General features: G+C 39.8%; 1 protein-coding gene across 2 annotated transcripts in view; it reads left to right on the top strand.

Annotated features, from left to right (window-relative positions):
• The first annotated feature begins 2,277 nt into the window (after positions 1 to 2,277).
• FBXL5 (F-box and leucine rich repeat protein 5) overlaps positions 2,278 to 24,615 on the top strand; it is a 35,876-nt gene continuing 13,538 nt past the window's right edge. Inside the window, exons 1-8 of one of the 2 annotated variants that reach the window (XM_065060574.1) lie at positions 2,278 to 2,466; positions 15,323 to 15,538; positions 17,339 to 17,434; positions 18,239 to 18,422; positions 19,370 to 19,393; positions 20,761 to 20,943; positions 23,347 to 23,472; positions 24,377 to 24,525. In XM_065060574.1, the coding sequence (XP_064916646.1) occupies positions 2,341 to 2,466; positions 15,323 to 15,538; positions 17,339 to 17,434; positions 18,239 to 18,422; positions 19,370 to 19,393; positions 20,761 to 20,943; positions 23,347 to 23,472; positions 24,377 to 24,525 (1,104 nt within the window). In that variant the 5' untranslated portion in view covers positions 2,278 to 2,340. The remainder of the gene's footprint in view (positions 2,467 to 15,322; positions 15,539 to 17,338; positions 17,435 to 18,238; positions 18,423 to 19,369; positions 19,394 to 20,760; positions 20,944 to 23,346; positions 23,473 to 24,376; positions 24,526 to 24,615) is intronic. The other variant, XM_065060575.1, reaches the window with a different exon arrangement.

Below are 24,615 nucleotides of genomic sequence, written 5' to 3'. Positions count from 1 at the left end.
ACCATGTTAATCAAACAATTTCAAGTCACTGCTTTGGGTTCAGGATTAGAGAGTGCAATAATCCATGGAAGACAATGATTTTTTTAAAATTATTATCAACTTTGCTACAACCAAATTTTGTTCAATAATTTCAGGGCTAACAGAAACCAGAGGCATCCCTGATACGATCTACTATACAGAACAGGGCAGAAATTGTCACTGATTCAGTCACAGACTAAAACCTCTGCTTAAAATAAATAGTATAAGTTAAAAAGACATAAAGATGGATACCGTATTTTGGAACGACTTTTCTCCAAGGACATATCAGGTCAGGACTCATCAACTTTGGGAAGAATATGTGGATAGGGCTCAGTGGTGTTCTCCAAAAAGAGAGAAAACGTGTTATAACATCCCAGGGGGAATGGAAATGAGTCCAACAACTGCTCGGATCCCCATCTCATTCCCTATCGACCTCCCTTTCTTCACTGGCCACTTCTGGAAACGCAACACTGGGCCAGAGGTGCCCCTGACTCAGCACAGACATTTTTAATTTATGTTCTTAGTTTTAATTTAAATACTTCATGTGATGGGTAAACTCACACACCTTCAGGCAAATTGTTCCAATGGTTTGGTAGCCTTGAGACTCAAACCCTTGATCCGGCCCGAAGCCGTCTGCCTTTAGCTTCCACTCGTCGGATCTCATGATGCCTTTTTCTGGTACATTAATGAAAAATGTACCCTCAGAAATGTTCTGTATAAATTCTGCTAGAAGTGACCAAGTCTCCCCTTAGACTTGTCAATGAAAAATTCAATATTTTAGTCCGATTATCAGGTGCTTTCTCCTGTATGTTATGATACATGCAAGAAATGCACAAGCCTAAAGCCAGAGCTGTGGTTACTGGCCAAGCAGTAAATGCAGCCAGGTGCTGGCTGGCCAGCTGCACAACACCTGTACTTTACCTTCCTGTTCCCTCATGTGTAACTGCTTATTTTTTTTGTCTTCTCAAAGTTGTTTGTATTTACCCTTCCCAGATTCATACATATTTGCAAATACGATTAAGCAGGCCAGCATGTTCATAAGTCTTTGGAGGTGGAAAGGATGAAGGGAAACACCCAATACTACAATTCCTTAAGCCTCATTTCCTTAGATAAAGAGATAAAGAGATTATTGTGTGCAGTGTGATGTAGATAACACTCACCATGTGACCTCTCCTTCTCAATTCACATGGCAGGGGGGTTGGGACTGGATGATCTCTAAGGTCCCTTCCAACCTCAGCCATTCTATGATCCTACGATACTACTTTCACCAGCAATAATTTCACACTTTTATTTCGCAGTACATTGAGAAATACTGGACTAAAAATGTATGTGTGCCTTTGATCAAAATATTTCAGTCTGTTTACCAATACTTAGCTTTTAATTTTTTTAATATCTGCAACTTATATTTTGTACAGTAATATTTTTTGGTCAGAAAGGTCTGCTGCGTTTATTGTCTGACAATGCATTTTTGGGACAGTCAATACACGTTTCCATGCTGGTCAAGGGTTTTACTACACGTTGCTGCCATGTTGGCTGACAGTTACATGTCTTGTCAAATCGATGTGTAAGCTCAGTTCTGATGCATGTTCCTACTTTTGTTTTTTGAAATGTTGCATGGGCAGATGTGTGTCAAAGGCCGGTGTTCCTGCTCCTTTTGTCTCGGACGCTGAACAAAGCAGCATTCCACTTTGTCTGGCACGAACACTGCACGAAGCCGGGCACAGATCCCCCACCGCAGCCCAGTCTGGGACCCACCGCCACCTTCCCTCATGAACACCAGTTCGCTGCAGACTCTCCTCCTCACACCTTGTCATCTCCTCAGTTTTATTTGGGTGAAGCGAGTTTCCTTTACTTCATGCAAATGCAAAATGCCACTTCTAATTCCTCCCTACTTAACTGAAGGCATAAAAGCTGCTGTGCTCCAGCGTGCCAGGCTACCTGCTGGGCACGGCGAACCGCTCCCCAGGGACAGCGGCCGTGCCCGGAGCGCACCCGGGAGCGCGCCTGAGCCCGCAGCCCCTCCCGCGGCCCCGCTCAGCCTCCTCCCCGCCGCACTTTGCAGGCCTGGCCTCTGAGCGCTGCTCGCCGCACACAACCGCGGAGCAGCCACGCTGCCGAGGGCCGGGGCGAGCCAGCCCGCGCCCCCGCCGCTGAGGAACCCGCCCGCCCTCAGGCCGCCGTCGGGCCCGCCGCCCCGGGAAGGCGCGGAGCGAAATGCGCATGCGCAGGGCAGCGGGCCGGGCGGCGGCACTCGCGAGGCGGCCGTGGTCACGTGGCGCCGGCGGGGCGCTCTCCGCGGCGGGCCGCGCATGCGCGGGGCGGATGTTACCGCCGGCGTTAGCGCCGCGGCTCTATGGGGAGAACATGGCTCCCTTCCCCGAGGAGGTGGATGTGTTCTCGGCCCCGCACTGGCGGATGAAGCAGCTTGTGGGGCTTTACTGCGACAAGGTAACGCATGAGGGCGGCCTCTGCCCCGCTCCCCTGGGGCGGGAGGGAGGATTTCGGCAGTGCGCAGTTGACAGCGCTCCGCCGCCCCGGCGGCAACTTCTCAGCGCTGCTGCGGGGCTCCCCGGCCCTTCCCGCCGCGGGGCTGCGGGGCCGCCTTTCCCACCGCACCCCGCTCGGCCCCTTCAGGCCGGGGCTCCGCCGGGCGGCGCGTCCCGCGCCCCTCAGCCTGGAGCAGCCGCGCCTTCCCGCCAGGCTGGGGGCAACGGGTCCCTGGCGCTCACCCCCCGGACTTGCTGCCCCGGGGTCGGGGAGTGGGCGCCGGGGCGGCCGCGGCGGAACAGCCGCCCCCGTCACGGCGCTGGGAGTGGGCACCCGTGGGCCGCGGAGCGGGGGCAGGCAGGGAGAGAGCACCCTCGGGTTTTTATAATTTAGCGGTGCTAGGCAAGACAGCGGTGCTGTGCGTGGTGTTCGCTAACAACCCGTGAGCGGCTGTGTGCGCGGGTTTGTGCGCAACGTTTAATTGGTGAGTGGCTTAAAGATGCCCTAGGTAGGTTTTTTATTTTAAGTATATATAATTTTACTCGTAGACAAAACTAGTTCTTATTCTTGCATGTGTAGTTAGTAATCGAGGCTGATGTGTCACCTGAAAGGCAAACTTTGCTGCAGCAGCCCTGAGTGTAAGGGAAGGGTTTCAGGCAAATATTTAAAGCCAGTACTCCTGTTGAAAGAAGTAATGCCACCCATCTCTGTGCATAAATGGCTGTTTGGAGAACCAGATTGGCTAACAGACACTTAAAAGGAGAGTGAAGTTACATGGGAGACAGTATAATAGCTTAGTGTTGCCAACAGGGTGAGGGAGTTCTCTCTTCCTTCCCCTGTTAGCCTCATGCCACCTTGTGCTGCCCTGGCGCTGACCAGATCCTTCATGTGAGCCTCTTCAGTTTGCTAATCGAGTAAAGAAAATGTGAGTTGTGTTTTGTTGGGTAAGCTAACTGAACAGGCTGAGCACAAGGTCTGGGGGGAAGAAGGTAAGACCTTGTGTAATTTCACTTTGCCTTTTATCTGCAAGTGCGTTTGCAGTTAACTTTAATCTGTGGTGGCATGAAAACTTGTAATATTTTAACAGAGTGGATTTTACATAATGCAAAGCAAACACCTGGGACTTTTTTCCCCCCTGGCCCCCAGCAGCAATATTAGCATATTGTTGACAGCAGCTGAACAGTTTTTGTTTGAACCTGCAGATATTGTAGTCATTTGGGTTTTGTTCCTAGAGAGGCATGTCTGTCACTCTTATTGAGTCTCCCACAAAGTTTTGACCACGTTTACCATGACTTGATAAAACTGCCTGGGGAGGAATGGTTGTTTTTTCTAAATCTTAGCAAATTTGATAAAAACTACACAGTTTGCAGTGAACATAATCTCTCATTTAAAAAAAAAAAAAAAGTATAGCAGAGTTTTCTTGCTTCCTTTTTCTTTTGAAGAAGTGCAAGCAAGACTGAATGGCACTTTTAAAAATGTATTCAGTCTTGCGTCCTTCAACCCTGCTTCAGAACTTGGCCTGGCCTATGACCTTTGCATCAGAAAAAATTACCTGAACTGTGTTTGAGTTCTTGTGTGACTGAGATGCTGTAACTAGACAACTGTAGTTCTGCTTATATGGCAATTATGATCTGTCAAGCCATGCTCTTTATAAATTTAATTTGGCCTTGAGGGGTCTTTAATTTTGTGAATTACCTTTTACTTGTTGTTCCTCATGTTCCCTGTACACTGTAATATAGTTGATGTCTCTTAGCAGCTGAATTTAGTAAATTGCAGCAAATGTTAGTGGGGTGAAATGTGTGCATCCCTGCTTTGCTTTTCAGGGGAAAAGCGGTAATGTTACTGATGGCTAAAGTACTTAGGTACTTCCTTTAGGACAGAGCGACACGGTTTACTTTGTTCTTCTGGGACTTGATGCGAGACAGGACGGTGAATCAGACATTTAAGATGTTTGATGCATTAGGAAAGTTATCGTCCTTTTTTAGCTGTTGCTAGCAGAGATCTCACCATACTTTTGCTGCAGTTTTAAATGGCATTTTCACATGTGTTGTACGCAGTGCCCTGGACTTGGATAAGGAGAATAACTAAAATTCTGTTTTGTAAGGAAACCCACAAAGTTATCACGTCTGTTGCCTGCTCTGATGATAAGTGGATTCTTCAAGCCCTAGGAGGATGTCCCCCCTGTAGGTAGTGCAGTGCTACAGCAGTCCTGATAGCGAAAATGCTTTTCCTAATGCCTGACGTCATCTTTGCCACAAATAGAGCAGATTCTGTTTTCCTATCTCTAGTGAACCGTTCTTCGTTTTCAGGAAGGTCTTGTGCCCATTCGCCAATTGTAGCAATGTCCTCCATCTTAGTTATCTGTTTTCTGGCCTAAGCAAACCGATTCCTTCTACCTCACAATATGGGTCATGGTTTCTGTACCTCGGTGTACTTGTTGCTTTTGTCAGGACCGAGCCGCTGTTCTGTAACGGTTGAAGCTATCTGACTGCCGCTGTTCTGACTGCGTGCCTTTCTTGCTCCCATCAGCACTCGAAGTGACTCACAAAGGCTCTGGGCTGGCAGAGAACGTTGTTGTTTTTTTTTTCTGAGGCAGGGTAGTATTTCTGCTGATGCGGTGTTGCCAGTAAGCACTGGTCAGATGAGTACTGAAGCCAGTGCGAGGCGGCAGTTGCAACCCTGACAGCCAGCAGCTAGAATGGCTTAAGCTACTGTGAAACCTCAGCCTAATGATGCCTGTGTTTTCCTGAAATCTGTTGTGCAAAATGCGGCACTGCTGGTGTTGAGTAGAGCAGATGTGTTGTGGATGTGTTAACTCTGCATTTTTTTCTTTTTAACAAAAAATATGGGAGGAAATTTAAGTATCAGTCCTGAAAGAAGCACAAAGCAAGTATGCTCCTGTTAAACTTCTATCCTGTATGTAAAACTATGCACTTGTCCATGACAACATGTTGGTGTCCAGTAGCAACTGTTTCTGTTGTCACATTGTGATCTTGTGTTTCCTACACTTCCGAGTGTGCCACTCCTGTATTACCAGCTTTGCCAGCTGTGGCTGAAAGTGTTGTATCTGTCATGAGGAAGCACAGATTTCAACTGATTGTGTATTGAAAATTCCATTGTGGTTTGTCTGGTAACATTGGTGGCGATGGCTTTGAGAATTATTTGCAAGTGCCTGAGCTACCCTGCTATTTCCCATAGACTGTATTAGTTTGCTGTGAGGCAAAACAGTATCAAAAACCTTTGAGAAATCATGAGTTGCAGCATGTATCATCTTCCTCCTAAGTAGTTTGGTTATCTTGTCGAAAGGAAATCAGATTCTTCTGTCTAAACAAATCTGTGCTGGCCAATTGTTACTTCATTAGCTTCAAAATCAGGGCTGCTCAAATTGCAGGCTCTGGTCTAGAGACACACGGCAATTAAATTTTGTCTGGGCCTTCCCCAGAGACCAGACACCCACTGTGGGTTTTCAAATTCCTGCTGTCTTATGGAGTTACTGCAGCTGAAGAGTGCATTTTCAAAGCTTTGTGTTATAGAATTACCCAGGAACTCAGGCAGCTTTAGGAAAAGGAATAGGAAAAACAGTCATGCTTTAGACACTGTAATGCATTTATTGGTGATTGGTGACTTGTTCCTATGTCTTTTTTTTTTCCTCTTGAAGCTAGTGTGAGACTTCATACTGTGACTGAGTAGATGTAACCACTAGCTGCGGCTGGAAGGGTTAATTGTTGATGATAGCCTCTGTGCTTGTCTGGCCCCTTGGTGAGCAGCTGGTTCATCTGGTGCAGGGAAGCAAAAGGTGATTCAGTAAAACCGGCTTACTAAGAGGTCAGACAAGCTCCAGGACCAGGTTGACAGTATGGGAGAGGGGAACAGGACTCACCGTTTCAGAAGTGAACAAGTTCTTTAATAGCTTTATTGTGAAACCTTTGGGTGTTTGATCAGAAACATCTAAGGACCTTCTGTTTGCTTGACTTCAGTCTTCTGTGGTCTCACCTTTCAACAAAAGATCTCTGCAGTTATTTTTCATGGTTCAGTAATTACTTTGGCTGGTTCTTCCAGGAAATTTGGATCAATTTTGTCATGTTTTGCTGACTTGAATTCATTGAACTTGTATAAGTATTTAACTAGTATTTTTCTAGCCTATACTTCTGACTCCTTAAAAATTAATCGCCATAAATATTTTTGTAATTATCTTCCTTATGAAGACTTGAGCAAAGAAGACATTTAATTTTGCTCTTGTCATCTCTGCCTTTCCTGTTAAACAGTTGACTTAAAGTATCCCTTTTCTTCTTTTATCTAAGTATATATATATTTTTTTCCTTTCTGTGTACTCTGTCCTCCTCGTTTGAAGTGTAAATGCTGTTCTGTTCTACTTGCCTACAGTGATAAGTTTTTTGGTTATTTTTTGTAGGATTCTTTTCAGAACTTCCATATATCTAAAAAGTTCTTATCTTTGTTTCCTAATAATGGTTTCTTTTTATAACTTGCATTTCTCTTTAATGTTTGTGTTTATTTCAATAGACTTGTGTTGCACTTCAGTTGTTTCTCTTCCTCGCAAGTTTTGGCCTCTGTTGAAGAGAGCAAATTTTTTCGGGTGTTAAATTTGTTATGTTCTTGCAATAAGGAAATTGCAGGTGAACCATTTTAGGAGTGAAAAATACTCCTGAATTAAGTTAAGTTGATGTTGTAAAGCATTGGGCAGGGAATTAGGGGACCACATTATGATCACACTTTTTGTGGCAGCAGTGGGGACTGAAATCTGAAAAATAAGACAAGTTATCAACATCCTGAATTTCTGTTTCAAAGTCAAATATTTTTTGCTTGACGTCCTTGAGAACAGAAAATGACTGTTCCATGAAGATAAGTATCTGCTTCTAATCAACAATGTTGATAAAGCTTTTGTTCTACTTTTGACATCCCTTTTCAGTATTTTAGTACACTGCCATTCATTTTCCACTGCTGCTTCAAACGTATGTGTTGATTTAGAAATTCGTAGTATTTGCTTATTACCAGTTAACATCTGTAGCATTAAGCACTTGCCTTTAACTATGTTTAGAATTAATAAACAGCTACTTAAGATGCTTAATGTTAGTAAGCCTGCAAACTATGGGCTACACTATCACTGCAGGCAGAAGATGGAAGGAAATTCCTTCCTTCTTGATGGAAGAAAATTAAACCTACTCATTAGCATCCAAAGGTAGGTGAGCAATTTACTGTCCATGCCTCTGACTATTTCATCAGAGACTCTACCAGTTGTCTTTCTGCCTTAGTTTCTGGATGCTCAGGAGTTCAGTAACTTACCTGTTGGGAACTACTGGGTTCAGTAACTAACCTGTTGGAAAGTAACAGCTTTAAATTATTTTTTCATGCAGAATATTTTGCAGGTGAATCTGGAAGTGACAATGTGTTTTAAATATCTACATTTTAAAGCAAATGTATTTTAAGTAAAGTGCTAAAGGAGGTCTGAATTGGGAGACAACAATGGTAAAACGGTATTTGGAGTTTAAGTGAGGCTTTTCAGATGTGCATAGCAATTTAGCTTCTCTTTTCAGGACACTTTTAGTTCTTGTTGCCGCCTTAAACCTTCTCATCTTTTCTTTTTTTTTTTTTTGTCTAGCAAAACATTGATTATTTTTTTTTTCTTACCTATTGGATGCTTTGCTGTTTTGTCTCTCTTTTTTTGCCTTTATAAGAAAAACCTGAGGGTATTTTCTTATGCCAGACACAACAGTTTGGTGTTGTGGGTTTTTTTTGTTTGTTTGTTTGTTTGTTTTTTTTTTTTTTTTTTTTTTTGTTTTTTTTTTGTTTTTTTTTTGTCCCCAGGTAATTCCTTAGCACCTATTTTAGCTCTCGAATTGTAGGAAAAAAGTTTCCTGTTCACCCTTTGCATGTTGCTCTGATCTTTTGTCCTCTCTTCCAGCCTGCTCTGGAGAGCAGTAATAACCCACCTTTGCCCGTCTCTGCTTTAAGCAACAACGGTTTCTTCTTTCCTACTCTGTGGCACAAAAAAAGAAGTGATGCCCTCTAAAAAGTCAGAGACTGTAGTTAGTGTGTATCCATGTTCATACAGGTTTTATGCAGCTATCCTAGGATATGCTTTAACTGATTCATTAAAGATGTAGTTTTTGAGAGACTTGGCTTTTTATTAGCTTTTGCAGTTAGTGCCCAAGGTGGATTAAGCCAGAGTGGTGAATTTTTCCAGTTCCCACCCTCGACTGTGTTAGGAAATTTGTGGTGAGACTGCTGCAGAGGGGCAAAGGCATTTTAGCTGTGTTTGTAGTTAGTGTGCTGATGCAGTGGGAGCATGAGGAGTGGCCTTGAGGTTGCTGTTATTTCACTCTTGGGACTTCAGATATGTCCTGACAGAAGGCCAAAAGGCCAGGTCTTAGCAAGAGCCTATTTGCCTGAGGAGGTAAGACAGGAAAGAAGCCTTCTATGGCATTCAGAGTGTGTCTAGAAATGCTCTGAGGCAGATACCCAACTGTTCATCATGCTTTCATTTGAGGCCCTTTTCTTTCATGTGCTTACTTAGATTTTTCTTTAATGTTTTGTTGAGTTCATCTCTGCAGACCTGGTGACAGCCTGTGTCCCTTTACCCCTGGTAGATTACTTGTGGAAACCACACAGTGGAGAAGGCTCAGCTGATTTTTACCTGTGGTACATTCTGCTCTGGTCCCCAAGGGGATCTGGCACTCATAGCAATTGCATCACTGAAAATCTTGGTGCAGTCAGTTCTGTGTTGTTATTTGTGTCTCTTTGTGAAAAGCCCCTCATGATTAAAAAACTGATATACAGGTGCTTATTAGACAAAATTGTCTGTGTATGTAGTGCAAGAGAGTGATATGAAAGACCCCAATAAAAATGAAAATACAGCAATTTTTTTTTTTCCACTTCCACTGTGCTCTTATGCTTGGCATTGGTGAGCTTGACCTTAGCCTTTCAAAATATAGAGAGAACAAGATTTTACCTGCCCTACTGCCTGTGCTCTTTGAATTAGTATTGTGTTGGTTGGTTGATTGATGTGGTGTTTTTATTTGTGTTTTGTTGTTTGTTTGTTTGCTTGTTTGTTTTAAAGGCTACTTCATTTTTTTTTAGTTAAGCTGCAAAACAGCTGATGATATTACATAGAGGACAGGATTATATAGAGAAGACAGAGAGACGGGCATTTGAAAGTTCTGGATTTTTTGTTGAGTTCTGCCAGATCCTGTCCTGCTTGCCTGCTTTACTAATTACTGTTATTTTAGGTTGACCAACAGCCAAGAAAAGCACTCAGGGTATAAAACCTGTATTAGTCCTCTGATTTAAGGCTTCATACATCTGAACAGGTAGGGCGTGAAGTACTTTAACTAATTTTCTTACTGTTCACCTCAAATACCTCTACATAAAGATAAGCCAAGGAGGGCATGATTGCTGGAACATGTCCCAGGGAAGGAGTCAGAATGTGCAGCTGGAGGTAGGGGCAGAGCTGCTGCTTCTGGGTGTTTCCTCCTCCATCCCTACCCCCCAATTTACAGCAGATTAAGTATAACATGAAACCACATGCTCTTGGTGTTGACACAGGCACACCTTGTTATGGCCTTTTATCCCTTCATTTTCATGCTCGTAAAGTTGAGATAATATCTTTGCAGAGTGCAAGTTCCTGTCCTTCGAACTTTAGTGCTATTGCATAAGGCAAAGTGGTAATACATAAAAATGTAATAGTGAAAAGTTGTAGCTGACTAGTAGTGTCATGCGGCTTTTTTAATGGTGCTATTCTATTCAAAAATGTTTTTCTTAACCAAAGTGATCTGCCAGCTCCATAATGAAAAGTATATTACTGTTTTTTAAATGATTTTTGAATCTGCTGAGTTAACTAGTGGTGGAAATGTAGTCTGCATTGATCATCGGGAATACTATGTCTTTATTTCACCTCCAGTGGTAATCAGCTGCTTGTATAGGTCTTAATGAGCAGAGTGGCTGTGTATGGAAAGCAGAATATATAGAAATGACCTATCAAAAATTTTACTCGTGATGATATATGAAAAGGAAGATTTTTTTTTTTTTTTTAAATGTTTATTTCTGGACAGAGTGGAAAAATCAGTTTTCCCTTTCCTGTTTGCTTTCCTCACATTTTTGCTGCTTGTAGTTGGGAATAGAAAGCTGTAACTGGGAAAGTTAGCATGCAGCATGGACTTTGCTTCTTGCTGTGCTAGTCTGATAAGAACAGCTTACTTTTTCTTTATTCTGGTTGGCTACTTTCTCCTTTCCAGCTAATAGTATGCTTGGGCACTTCTAAGGAAGAAGCAAACCTTTTCCACTCATTAAATATATTTTTGGCATAGATATTAGGAAATAGCTGTTTCACTTTACTCATTGTAAACTAATGTTTCTGGAAAATTAATTTTCTTCTTCTAAGAAGACTTTTTTTCCACATTGGCGCATATGTGAAACACTTACAGAAACCAAGTACTGTGTTTTCTTCAGTGATTAAATTAGCACTCTTGAGCTTTCTTATTTATTCACAGCAGTGGATGGAAATATCTGTCTTCATCTGACAGAAAGTTTCATTTTTTTTTTTTTAATGAAAGCGCTAAAGCCACAAAGGAGATGCAAGAGTTGAATGTAGAACTACCTTCAGTTGGGTGTCATGAACATGAAGCACTGTATAAGTAGCGATTACTGTTAATCTTGCTGGTATTGTAACCTTGTTCTCAAAGAACAAAAATCAAATAATAAGCTTACAGTAAGGAAGGTTTATTTGCTCTATCTCTGTACATTCGTTTTGACCATGTTAATGGCTCTGTTTTAGTCCAGTGGAGTTGGGCACTTACCTAAAACTGGTATATGATTGTCTGAGCTACACTGATTTTTCAAGCATAGCTATTCATTAATTGTGATTTGAGATTTAAAAAACTATGTCCTTCAAGTGGTGTCTTAATTCAGAGTTACTATTTTGTCCTGCAAAGGAAGGATGGAATTACCTGTTCTTGAATCAGTGGCAGAAAACTTCCAAGTTCTGCTTCTTAATAATCCTAATACTAGTTCACACATTGCTTTCAGCCCTGATGAAAAGTCAACATTTCTGATTTTTATTTCAGTATTTATTTTAAGTACTATATACTGCAAACTCTCCTAAATTGACCAGTTAAGCATGAGAAGAGGACAGCAGTCTTAAGTTAACATGGCCATTTCCTTGTCATGTTGTTACTTGGAGTAGATTGGGTACGTTTTGTGACCTTGTGCTTTACTACGTTGCTGGCACCACAGCAGCCCTTGGGTTACTGATGTGCCTTCCCCAGTTTACGAGAGATAAAGGTGATGTGCTGTTGTGTGTGTGCATTTTTAATAAGGATTTAATAAAGAAAATTAATACTGGCTTTAACACTTTCTGGTTACTTCTGGAGTATGCCTGCATCAGCCGAAGGTCTCTGAAAGTGTTTCTGACAGAATTTGCAATGCAATTGACTAGTGTCTGTTTGTCACATTGCTCAGGCTGTTTGGATTACATATAATTCTTAGATTTCATGAGGCTTCAGGAGGCACCAGGACAATTCCTCTTGTGGTACCACTCCTCAATTAGAGTTTGAGTTCCAAACATAAGAACAGTTCTGCTGTAACTTACAGTTGTTTGAACGTAGTGTCTTCAAAAATCCAGAAAGCTCCCAGGTATGTCTAACACCTGTGGCTGTGATAATGGGTTTAGTGTGGCGCGTTTTAAGCCCACTTAGGGATCATACACATGCTGTGCTTTATATGTTTGAACATTCAGCAAATATTCTTAATGCAATCCATTTCTTCCCCCTTACTGTTCTTTTGGGATTCTCCATCTGAATTTTGGGAGTGATGGTTTTCTTTTTGCACTGCTAAACTTCTGCACTAGTTTTCCTTGTTTAGAGTTGGTGAAAAGTGGAACAGCTGCTGTCTGTTAATAGTCTTGATCCCTCGTTATAGGACTTCATCAGTCCTGGTAATGAAATTAGAGATCTGACCAAGTGACTTTGTTGCTAGGCTGCCTGTCCTCTGAAAAGCCAGTTTTTCTCAGCTTCGGCTGACCTTTCTAATGCACTGATTGCTGATTCAAGTACAGTCGTTAAACTTCAATATCCTCTCCATAGTTCCTAATCTCTTGGATATCTGCTGGACACCTCAGTAGCAGGGGTGAATATGCAAGTGTTCCTGGTTACAGTGGTTTCTAGAGCAATTCATTTGTAGCAGGAGTTCTTAAATTGCTTGCACAAATGGATTCTTTCTTTATTCCAGATCTGTGGATGATAATAGGTAGGTTCAACAGAAGTTTTTGAGTCCTGAAAAGACTTGGAGTCATGAGGATGAGATATGGTAATTTGTAGTAGAACCAGTTTTCGGAGATTTTAAAAAATCTTTTTAAACTCAACAGCAAAATACAGTATTTTTGTCTAACCTTCCTGTTGCACACTTCAGCAGCCTTGTTTATGTTTTCACATCAACCAAAATGCCAAACATTTGTGGGAACAAATAGGATTCTTGGGGAAAAGGGCCTTCGGGGGCTGACTTCAGGTATTGCAGATCCTTATGGATAGAATAAGCAATTCAGAGACAGTCCTCAATCAAGAGAAATGCTACATTAGAAACCGAACTTCACTGTTCTTGAGGTGTGAATGACAAATGACTGGAGGTGAGGAGGCAATTCTGAAGATATATTTCTGCACCCAACTCCCGTGCTTGCTCAGACTTCTGCTTTTCACATCTCAAATCCTAACACAGGGCATCGCAAATGTGATTTTTTTTTTCTGACTGGTCAGTAGTTGGTCTAAAAGATACTGGGAGGTATGGGGGAAGAAAACAGCAAAACAAAAAAAACCCTCAAACTTTGCCCTGTTTTCTATCTACACTGAGGCTAAGTAAATTTGTTTTTCCATAGTAACAGCGATTTTGCTTGTATGTACAGCATGTAATGTACCGTATGCACAGCTGGCTTGGAGTTGCATAAGCACTTGGCAGACGTCCAGTGTGTTTTGGTTGCATTGCTGCTGCTTGCCAGGAAGTGGCAATGCAGTGTCAGAATGAATAAGTACATTTGTCATTTGTGTTTGTGTTGTGTTTGGGTTTTGTGTTTTCTTTTTTTTTCTTTTTTTTTTTTTTTTTTTAATTTTTGTTTTTATTTTGTATTATGATAGAAGTTTTAGATCTCTCTAGTCTATGGTTGTTTTATATATGAACATATGTCTCAGATTCCCTTTTCTAGTAAAACCCTTACATTCCAGAATCTTGGTAAACCACTTCTGAATGTTCCAGTGGCTTGTTTTCTGAATTAAATGTTTTTATTTGTAGAATTCTTGCTCTTGTATGCTGCTGTAGGCTACGATTCTTGAAGCTGCATGTGGAATAAAACATAAGAATGGAAAAAAAACCCCAAAATTTACTACATTCACCAAAGGAAAATGCGGTTTCAAAACATTGTTGCTAATGGTGACTGTACACATGTAAAAATGGCACCACCTTGTTGCCTGGAACTTTGTGCTGTATTGATTTGTTGGTTCTTGGTGCATTGGAAACCTTTTCCACCAGCTAGGATAGCTTGTATTCCTTTGGTGGGGTTTAGCGTTCCATCTGGACACCACATCCCTGAGCGTCGGCTCAGGGGCCTGTTGGGAACGGACTAACGTGTAGATCTGGGAAAGCGGCCGAGCCTTTCGGTTCCCTGCCGGGCCGGGAGATTGCGCAGAGTTCTGCCAGGATATCCCTCCACTCTTGTTTATCGCAGCGTTTCACAAGATTGGCTTATATTGTTTAAACATGATTTTGACTTTACTGGCTTCTTAAAGCTGATGCCACAACTGCATTGTTCTCTCAAGGATGATCTTCCTTTAAAAAGTTCTTATACTACTTTCCTGTTTTATTAAGCTCTGTTCATTCATGTGGAATGAGGCAGTTGCCTTCAGAATTTGTGTGGTTAAATGTAACACGCTTTTCTTTACAATGCGCATTATTACATATATTACACTTTGTTAAACTTCTGTCGTTATCATTAGTTCTTTGTAATATTTCTAAAATTTATAGCTACTGTTTTTTTTCTTCAGAGCCTGTGATGGGAAATGCAGTAACATAGTTACAACTGGAAATGAGAGAATTGTGCAGTTAAATCCCTTAGTTTACTTAAATGTAATTCACAAAACACAACATTGTAATAAAACTACTCTGCTAACTTACTTTGGGGAGTTAACAGAATTCCACTGCGAATGAGTTACTCTTTTAATGACCAGTGAGAGCAAGCTTGTAAGTGAAAGGACTGTGCATAATGAATTTTGAAAGTTTTAAAACGAATTTGAGGGCTTTATATACAATTTGTGCCAGTTTATGTTAACAAAAATCAAATGGCCAGTCATGAAGGTTAAAATAATTATAAATTCTGTTAATTTAAAAAGTCATATTAATAGGGATATTATATAAATGTTAATGTCTAGTATGAACAATATTAATTCTGCCCACTTCTGGAAGAAGTTGTATTAAATTGTATTTTAATGCACCGTTAGAAAAATTACAGGAAAGTTACTATTCAAACAGAAGACTACTTTGTGTATTTTTATCAATGCACCTGAATCTCTGATTTTTACCTGGTGCACCTGAAGATTAAAAGCATTAATTCCTCTAATTTTTGATGACTTTGAAGTGAGTTGCTCAAATGGCAAATCCAGTTTTTATTTTTGATAGTTCTCCATATAAAACTGAAGGTTTTAAGCTTTTATCTTATAAGTAATGGGAACAGTTGATAATTGGAACTAATACCCATTCTAATGATTTAACTTGACCTTGACATGATTTTAATAGATTTTTTTTTATGTGCTTTTCTTTCTTGCAGCTTTCCAAGACCAACTTCTCCAACAATAATGATTTTCGGGCTCTTCTGCAATCTCTTTATGCCACGTTCAAGGAATTTAAAATGCACGAACAGATTGAAAATGAGTGTATCATTGGTTTACTTCAGCAACGTAGCCGGACAGTGTACAATGTGCACTCGGACAACAAACTCTCAGAGATGCTTAGCCTCTTTGAGAAAGGGTTAAAGAATGTAAAGGTAAGTAGGCTATAAGAAGAACTTGTGTCCTACGGAAAGTATGCTGGGATTATGTTTTAGTTTACCTGAACTTTTCTTGATACTCTACAAATAAACTAAAGCAGAAGAAAAAACATTTTTGGTTTCTTGATACAGTAGTGAAAACTTTCCAGTCGAAACACCAATTCTTTTTGCCATTCATCACAGTTACAAAATTTCTAGTAAATTTATTTTTCAGGGCTGTATTTTGTGGCAGGAGTCCATCACTGCATAATTGGAGGCATTTTGGAGAGGTGGCATGAAAGTTTCAAATATGAAGACTGCTTTGCTAATTGGTCAGAACAGTTTCTGACTACAGACATAATGTTTTTTTATTAGTTTGTTAGGAAACCCTGAGTGTCTTTTTTTGTGGTGCATAGCATTTTATTGTTGTCACAAATGGAGATGATTACCCGACTAAAAAAAAGAGCGTTGTTGTATTTTGTTAGTGAGTCATGTACTCCTTCCAGTAATCTGTTGCTCAGTGGTGTTGTTAGTGTTCCAGTTCTTAAGAAACTGTAGATGTTATTTCTCCAGTTGGCTTTTTCACGACTTAACTGCTTCTCCAGTAGAATCCTATTTGACTTCTGCTGTGTCTTTCCTCTGGGTTACCCAACTCCACTCCCCTGTCCTGTACTCTTAAGAACTATAATCTCTAGTAATAATTTGACATCCTTTGTTATGTTTCTAGTACACATGGTCCATATTTTCAGTAAGAAAGACACTAAATATGCAGTTGATTTATTCTATTTTACTGTCTAGGGCTGTTTTTGACTTGAGTATCCTGCAAATAATTTTTTCCCTGTGTATATCAAACAATAAAATTTGTCTTAAGCTCTGTCCATTAATGATTTGTAAAAGGAGGCAAAGTGAAGGAGAAGGGAAATTTAACCCTCTTGGCTTTGTGCTATGCCGTCTCTGGTAGGATGCTGGTGTTATTCTATTACTTGACTTAAGCGTGGAAAACCAGATTTCTGTAGCTCTCTGTAGATATGTTAACTGTTTAACTTTTTTTACATGTGGTTACTTTAATTTAAACTGATGGCTTAAGCTTTTTTTTTTTTCTGTAATAGCCAGGGTTTCTTGATGTTGTAGAAGGTGGAAAATAAAAACTTACAACATTTACTGTAAGACCTATGAGGAACTCCAGTATGTTGCAATTATTGGGCAGACTTCAGAACCAACTTCTTATTACTGGCACAGAGAACAAGCTAACAAATTGATAGATGAGGCTGGTCTACCTTTAGCATTTAAAAGTCAGTTACATCTTTATTTAAGAGTTTCTTCAGTTTCCAGAGTACATATGTACAGAACATGTCTGTCTATAAATTCTGTTTGTAATTTGGAAACTAGAATTGTAGAATAAGTAATATGAAATGTATGCAGTTAAAAGATGAAGTGGAACTGCTGCATCCTAGAACAATTCTTATGCAGAATATGCAAATACTTATTCTGTTACTACTTGAACTTTTGGTAAGACTGTAGATTGGAGCAAAGACTGAAGTCTGCCAAAGTAAAAATGTGATTAGACAAGTTAATTCATATCTGGTAACAAAATAAATTGGAATCGGGCAGGAAGGGAATACTTCGTTCTGCTTAGTAACAGGCTAGTACAAACTGTCAGCTTGTCATGAACTGTAAGTGAGCATATTCTTACCATGAAGTAGAGCAAACATGCTGCATGCATGGGGAAGACATAATGGGCTCTACTCTGAAAAACAGTTCAATCCTTGAATGAATGGACAAGATTAGGTTATAGTTAAATCTTTGCTTTCTTCTCAGAATGAATATGAACAGCTAAACTATGCGAAACAACTGAAGGAGAGATTGGAAGCCTTTACCAGGGATTTCCTTCCTCATATGAAAGAGGAAGAGGAGGTAGGTAAAAATTTTCCTCAGGTATTATGCTGACCTTCCTTGGGGTTTGGAATGACTGAATAGTGACAAAGGGCTCAGAGGTTCAGTTTTTTCACAGTTCTCTGTTACTCTGCCAATTTGCATTCAGGGCTGTGGTATCATTGTTCTGTTCTCTGACTTCAAAGTGACACATTCCAAAACAGTGAGCATATTGAAACATTATGGTGAAATTCTGGTCCTTTAAAAAATTGATGATGAAAGTCCACTGAGGCTGGGATTTGATTGCAGCAGGTAGTTACTTAAGGGGATGTCTAGCAGAACTTAAAGGAAAAAGAGAAGTCCTGTAAACCAGTGCTTCATGACTCAAACTGACACTCCCAAACAGCCTCTGACCTATATTGGACACATAGACTAGTACTGCCAGTCTGATGATTTATGGGTATCCAAAAACTGGGAAGCATCTTCTGAGGAGAGTAAATCTTCCGAAGTCTGTCCAACAGAAATATTTCCTCATGTTTTTCTTCTGTGCCACTTTACGTTCCATGTGAGTATCTCGATAAATTATCTCGTTTAAGCAACTTTAATCACTTCCCTTTTCTGCTGGGGAAAACAGTTAAACGGCTTGTCTAAGACTATGCAGTGATCCACTGGCAAGCAGAGGGTTGGAGCTCAAAACTTCCATCATCCTGTGTTTAGGTTCACTTAATGTTTGACATGTTTTACTTGGAGAGAATTTGTAAAGGAAAATTCTGTATTGGTAGGTCTGTGTAGCACTGTGACTACCTCTGTCAGCAACAGACTTTTTCCCCCCCCGCTTTGCTTTAGGTTTTTCAGCCAATGTTGATGGAATACTTTACTTATGAAGAACTGAAAGATATTAAGAAGAAAGTAATTGCACAGCATTGCTCACAAAAGGAGGCTGCAGAATTCAGAGGTCTTAGTAAGTGGAATCAAGCGGAAGAGCTTCAGAAGGTCTTTAAGTATTCTGTGGACGAGAAGGCAGATCAAGGTGAAACATCTAATTAAAGTTATAGTAACTTTCAAACTGCAATTTCTATCTAAAAAGACACACCAGTTCTATACCTAAAGTTACGTATGCACAGTTAAACCAGTTTTTATAAAATGGGAATTTCTTCAAACCAGTTTTGAAACTTCAGGGACTTGACTGTTTGATACAGGCTTCTTGGCAGGTTGTAATGTAGATAGTACTTCACTCTTTACCCGTTCTTGACCTTTTTCCTCTTCCTTCCCTCCCATGGTAATATTTGAGATAATGAACAGGCAGAAATTATAATTAACTTTTCATTTCATTCTTCCACTGAAATTGTATTTTCTATTTGCAGACCCTGCATTTAATTATTGGTTTTTAGGACCACTTTGTAAGCTCTTGTTGATGGCTTAATAACAGAATAGTTAGCCAACTCACAATATTTCAAATTAAAAGCAACTCACCTTCCCCAACTCCACTACTTAACTTTCCTGGGCTCCTCAGGAATCGGGAAGGAAGAAACTGTGTGTGGAGTAATGCAAGGGAATGAATCCGTGCAGCATGTGAGTAGGTCGGTCAGATGAAATGTGCGTTCTGGAAGTGGGTATTTAATTTGCATTCATCTGTAACTACCTTTCCTGATGAGGCTTGGTACAGAAGGATAACTACTAAAGTGCACTTCAGGCTTGTTTTATGACTGTTGAAACAGCCCAAGTTGTTTGTGTTTACAGTTTTCACTCTTGACTAACGAAGTAGAGTTGATGTGCCCAAGAAGGGGTAATTAATGTACCAAAAGTGTAATACTGGGGTGTGAGACTGATAAGTAGAGCACGCCCTCATGAACTGATTTTGTGGTGGTGATAAGATGTGAAAAACTTGAAAAACTACTCTGTAATCAGATTTATTTTTTTTTTTTGATGAAACTTGACTTCTCTGAACTACTGAACTGGTCATTTTCTGCCCTCCAGGTGAAGCCTTCAGAAAAGATCACGGTCCGTGGTGTGAAATGCTATTGAGTCTGAACAGATGAATGTGATAGAAGTAGCCTTATGGCATTACTTGCTGTTACGTCTAGCTGGAATACCAGTGTTGGGACAGTAGTAATTCTGCAATGGTTCTGTTCTAGACTTTAGGGAGAAGGAAGTATGTGTCCTGCATCCACTTTTTAATAATGGAATAAAATAACACAGTTTGCAGTCCTGTGCAGCTTTAACTGCGTTTTAGTGTGAAATTCTTGATAGATTACCTGTAGCAACTTGCCCGGTATACGAACACATATATCGATTCCTCTAAGTAAAACTGTATTTAATTATATTTTTTGAGGTAGCAATAGATTATCACAGCATAAAGTTGAAATTATACTCACTTTTGAAGCTTCTTTGCAAAAAGAAACCTGATACTTGTCTTGCTGTAAAATCTTGTGTACTTTGTGTCCTAACTTTAGAAGTAAATCCCCACTAATTCATGAAACCTACTATTATATTTCTAAGGACTCCTGAAAACTATTTTAGAAATATTTTTTGCAAGTAAGTTGTCCTCAAATAAGACATTAAAAATTCTCTTAAAACAGCAAACAGCCCACTAACCAAAGCACTGAATTTGGTATTTTATATAGTTTGCAGCTCTCTTTGTACTGTTGTGATAAGGGAGAGCTACTGCTGCTGTCCACTGAAGTATTAATTACAGTGGTCAAATTTTAGTCTCTAACCTAATATTTAGTATTACTTTACAACCTGAATATCTTGTCACCATTCAAAAGTTAAAATTAGTTATCTATGCTAGCAGTTAAAGCTAGAAATAAAATGAGACAGCTGCAAAGAGTTGAGCATGGGCTTCTTGCTGTGTCCCAGCTTTCAGTGAGAGTGGTCCCAGCTGGTCGGTTCTGGGCGCTAGTGCTGTTTCCTGAGAATGTGGCAAAGCAGGTACATATATATATATATATATATCTCATGTATGGCATAAGGCAGTTTTTTAAAGCATTTAATTTGTTTTCATTTATAGTAGATACTCCTTACACCTTGCTGTGGTTGAGCAGCAGCAGTTTACTTTTGTCCAGGGCTTTTTCTGGACCCTTGTGGGGGTCAGGTTGGAAAAAACTGCCAGTGGAGAAAATGGCAAACAGAATAACGGGCTGATTTTTTTTTTTCCTTTATTTGTTTTGTTTAAGGTGCTGTTACAGTGAAAGTTTTTTAAAGCCAAAGCGATACCTATTTTTTTTTTCAACTCTTTTGCCAAACAGCTGTTTACATTTTTTTGAGATGCTATTTTTTTCATTGGCATAGTCAAAATGTGAGTTCCGCTATTCTAATTTAAAACTGTGAGGGTGTACTTCACTTAACACGCACTTTCTGTATTTCAGAAACTGAAGTAACAGGGCACACCACAAATATTACTAATCTTCCTCCTGAAGTAATGCTGACCATTTTCAGTTACCTTAACCCCCAAGAGTTATGTCAGTGCAGTCAAGTAAGCACTGAATGGGCACAGTTGGCTAAAACTGGATCGCTCTGGAAACATCTCTACCCTGTTCGCTGGGCCAGGGGTAAGTTAAATTTAATTCTTCCTTGGAAAGCATGCAGAAGGTCAGAATTTCTTAGTCTATAGAAGAGAGTGCTTGAGTATAGGCTGACATGTGCAATGAACCTGACATCTGAGCATCCTGGGAGGGTGTATCCATCTGGTGAGGATAGTGCCCTGAAACTTGGTTAAACGTTTAAAAGCCTCAAAGCATACCTGCATCTTGTAGAATTAGGACACTAGAAGTTGTCTTGGTTGTCACTCACGAGTAGCTCTTGTATACACACTGTTGATTAGTTTTACTGAGGTTTGTTTGCTTGTATGAATGCTAAAAAGTATATTCACGAATGCAACATCTTAATTATCATTTAAGAATTTAAGGAGTTTTGGATTTTAAATGCTGCTGCTACACCTATATCAGAAAAATTTTTATTTCATTAGGTTACTAGGTAGAAATAAAGTATGTAACTGCAGAATGAAAATTTAAACCAAGCGGAGTCCTAACATTTCCTCACAGTCTCTTACTTTTTGTATTCAAACTTCAAAGAACCGTATGAATTAGTATTAGTTAGTTTTAGTATTGATTCTTCAGATATGTTACTTCAACAACTTCTACTGCAGTAAGGATTAAGTGGGTTTTTCATAACTTCTGTTTCTCAAACTCTCCTGTTAATTAATATTTCCTGTTGACAAGTGTAACCTTTGCGAAAGTAATTGTCAAAATAGACAAAATACTCTCCGTTCCAATGAGGCCAGTTACAAGTCATCAGAATATTATTTGTAGGTTTAAATATTTCTGGTTTTATTTGTCCTTATTTATGTGAATATTAAACACTGGAATATGGCATTGGAGGCTTCACAATTGCTGCTATGTCAGTGTAGGTGAGTAAAAAGCAGACAATCTGTGCTGCTTAATAAACTATATTTTATGTGCCTTTAAGATTTTTAAGAGAGAAAGCTAACAATGTATAACTTAAATCTGGAGATACATGAAAGCTTAGAACTTCTTTCTGGCCACACCTTTATGACTTCTGAAATCTGTAAAAGGCAGAGAGGAGTTAAATGACTTTTGGTCTGAATTCTTCTTTGTTGTTGTCTTAATCTTACTGAAAATAATAGTTTTGTCCCTTAGCTGCAAAAGACTGAGCAGAGAGGAGAGGTTTCAGAGTTCAAATTGTTAAATTTTTATTTTTGGCTAAAAACTAGTCTGGATAATTCAGTGCTATGCAAAAAAAGGTAACTGGCAAGTGTTTAAAATGACTTATTCCTAAACCTGTTTTTGGCAGAACAGGAAGGTAGATTTGTGACGTACCGTCTGCACCACTGCAGTTGTTTGTGCAGAAGTGCTGTGAACTGGGTGGAAGCTTCTCAAGTGGGATTTGCTGCCAGAGGGGAAAGAAGAACGTAAACTACAGGCTTAGTTTTGATTTTTTCTTTCCTCCCTTCTAGTACAGAGGGGGCTTCTGAGCCTTTTCATGTGTTATAAAGATGGGTTAAAGAAGATGAGAAATGTTACCAAAAGCTTTTGCTTTGCAGTTGTTGATAATCAATTAGGATTTCATTGTCACTTGCTCATATAGGAAGACTTGTTCCTTTAGATACTGCACAACAGAGGTTACTGTTGCTTTGGGGGTAGCAGGATCCCCCATGAGGGAAACAGGAGGTTAAGCTATTTCTGTTTTTAATATCTCTGTGCTCAGGGAGGCAACAGACCTGTGTATACCAAGCCAAACACTGCAATAGACTCAAACTAGAAGTAATTTAATAGCTCGGGGAGAGGCAGTGCCCTACGAGCTAAAACAGTGGAGCTGTTGCTGATGTTCATCCAGATGTTCTAAAAAATTGTCTATTGATTTGAGTCATATATGTTATGATCGAGTATTGTATAGCTATTATAAGTAGGCTACGTCTGGAATGGGGTTTCTTGATCCTGGAGTGGTCATGCGCAGTGACTAAAAACGGGCTAATAAAACAGATCCTGGTTGGTTGAATGTTTGTGAGATTCCAGAGGAAAATGGAAGTGTCTTAAACCTAAATATCTTACTAAAAGTTGATGGTTAATGCATCTACCAGAAAGAACTTCAGCTCATACACAGTCCAAATATTCTATAATCGCTTCTGCTATTTCTGCAGTCATGTTGGACCCTATCAGAAAATAATGACAACAGGCATGTCTCAGAGTGGCATAGTAGACTGTGAGTTCTGTAATGGCCCTGAAACTGTTCCAGGAGTCATTTTAAGCTTTAAAACTTAAATGAAGTAAGAATTATGTCCACGTTCAGTCCAACCATATTTGAGCTGAATGCAGAATTCATTTATATCTTTAGGTCAGGTATACTAAGAAGTTATCATTGCTGTTTTCTGCAGTGATGAGAAGTTTTAAATTTTCTTTCCCCCCACTTTCTTTCTCCTTTCGGGGGATGAATAGGTGATTGGTACAGTGGTCCTGCGGCAGATCTTGAGATAGAACCTGATGAGGAATGGGTGAAAAACAGAAAAGATGAAAGTCGTGCTTTCCAGGAATGGGATGAAGATGCTGACATAGATGAATCTGGTGGGTAAATCTGATTTTTGTGAGGTTTTATGTTTTGCTTTTTTTTTAATGGAGTTTTTTCTGTAAAATCAGTTTAAAATACTTTTTTTTTTTTTTGTAGTTTATTCCAGTACATTACAATAATGACAAATGCAATAATAATTATGTTCTATCTAGATTACATGCTTACTAAGCCAAGCAGAGTTCTACAGTAAAGAACTTGGCAAGTTTTGTCTAGCAACTATTTAAGATTCCTGAAAGGAGTGCTCTTTTTTTCCCATTTTTATTCTGACTCCCAGTGGGTGAAAAACAAGAAGAGGAATGAGGGGCAAGGTGGGGGAAGAAGCAGGCAGCTGGTTTTAATAAGCTGAATTAATTCGTCTGGGAGAGAGCAAACATGAATGCAGGTAGAAGAAAATTTAGGGGGATGTGTCTGGAGTTAGGAAGGAGGTAAAAGCTAGGCTTCATCTCTTCGTTATCTTGCATCCTAACGCATTCTAGGATTAATATAAAATTAACCTTAAGCTGTTCTATCACGGGATATGAAATGCTTGGTAAGACTATATTTCAATGTATAAATTGGTGGAAATGGCTGCCTCGGACAGGCCTGAGCAGTACATAATCTGTAGTAAATATTTCTCTGTGTGCTTTAATGATGATTTTCTGTTAAGACCTTTACTGTTTTTACTTGCTGTTGGAGTTAAACTCTTCAGGACTGTCAGAAAGGCAAACAGTTTTTAAAGATGAGGCTTAATTTGTATTTTGAGCTACAGCTCAGCAAAAGTCTGTAAGGTACTTTCTGAAACTTACGCCTTATAAAGCTTTCTTTAGTTTCCCGAGAACTTGTTTGATGTAAGGCAGCAATGTGAATTCCAAATGACTCAAAGCACATTTTCAGTCTTTCTCTTTGGTTTTATTTTGGCAGAAGAAGCAGCTGAATATTCACTTGCCATTAATATAGCACAAATGGAAAAACGTTTACTTCACGGCTTAATTCATAATGTCCTCCCACACGTGGGCTCCTCAGTGAAGACGTTAGTGTTGGCCTACAGCTCTGCAGTGTCTAACAAAATGGTATGTCATTTGAAACTGGCATTTGATAATTGTGGCTATGCAGCCTCTAATTAATGACTGAGGAGCTTGAGTTTAAAACACTCGGGTAGT

Source organism: Columba livia, chromosome 4 (genome assembly GCF_036013475.1).
Source record: "Columba livia isolate bColLiv1 breed racing homer chromosome 4, bColLiv1.pat.W.v2, whole genome shotgun sequence".
Taxonomy (NCBI): Eukaryota; Metazoa; Chordata; class Aves; order Columbiformes; family Columbidae; genus Columba; species Columba livia.
This window is presented reverse-complemented; position numbering and strand designations above follow the sequence as displayed.